The 726-nt window shown below is 67.9% G+C and overlaps 1 protein-coding gene across 1 annotated transcript in view; it reads left to right on the top strand.

The window, feature by feature from the left end:
• The window catches only part of RAX (retina and anterior neural fold homeobox), a 4,471-nt gene extending 4,220 nt beyond the window's left edge, over positions 1-251 (top strand). Inside the window, exon 4 of the mRNA XM_008580185.1 lies at positions 15-251. Within this exon, the coding sequence (XP_008578407.1) occupies positions 15-251 (237 nt within the window). The remainder of the gene's footprint in view (positions 1-14) is intronic.
• The last annotated feature ends 475 nt before the right edge of the window (positions 252-726 follow it).

The raw sequence follows: 726 nt of genomic DNA, 5'->3' as shown, positions 1-726 counted from the left end.
GAACTCCCCGCCGCTGGGCCCCGGCCTGCAGCTACACGCCGCCGCCGCCGCCCTTCCTGAACTCCCCGCCGCTGGGCCCCGGCCTGCAGCCTCTCGGGCCGCCGCCGCCGCCCGCCTACCCGTGCGGGCCCGGCTTCGGGGACAAGTTCCCGCTGGACGAGGCGGACCCGCGCAACAGCAGCATCGCGGCGCTGCGCCTGAAAGCCAAGGAGCACATCCAGGCCATCGGGAAGCCGTGGCAGGCCCTCTAGGGGCACTGGGGACCGTCCGGGGAGCCGACCCCGAGCCGGGCGCACCGTACCTTCCCCCTCTCTCCCCGGGTCCCCCACTCGGCCATTCTTTCCCCGTCCCGCCTGCAAGTCGCGGGCCAGGCTGCGGTCAGGAACGCGCGCCTGCTCCTGGCGCACCGGGGAGGGACAATTGCCAGGCGGGAGGAGGCCCTCGGGCTACCCCCACACCTCCACGGACCCCCAGCCCGGCTGCTGGACAAGAGGCTGCCTGGCCCCTCCGGCCACGCCGTGGGTCTGGAGTCTCCAGGCCCAATAGGCCAAAGCTCCTGACCTTGGCGGTTCCCTGGAGGCTCGGCGACCCTAGATAACCATAAGAGGGAGGAAGGGGAGGCGGAAAGATAGAGTTTGAGGAACGGTTTGTATAAGTAGTTGCAAAGTATTTGGGAGGAGAATTAAAGATTGCTTGGTTTAATTTGACTCTGGTTAAGCAGGCTGA

The sequence above is a fragment of the Galeopterus variegatus genome, unplaced genomic scaffold (genome assembly GCF_000696425.1).
Source record: "Galeopterus variegatus unplaced genomic scaffold, G_variegatus-3.0.2 Scaffold2042, whole genome shotgun sequence".
NCBI classification, from domain to species: Eukaryota; Metazoa; Chordata; class Mammalia; order Dermoptera; family Cynocephalidae; genus Galeopterus; species Galeopterus variegatus.
Note: the sequence above shows the minus strand (reverse complement) of the source record. Positions and strands in the feature narration are given on the sequence as shown.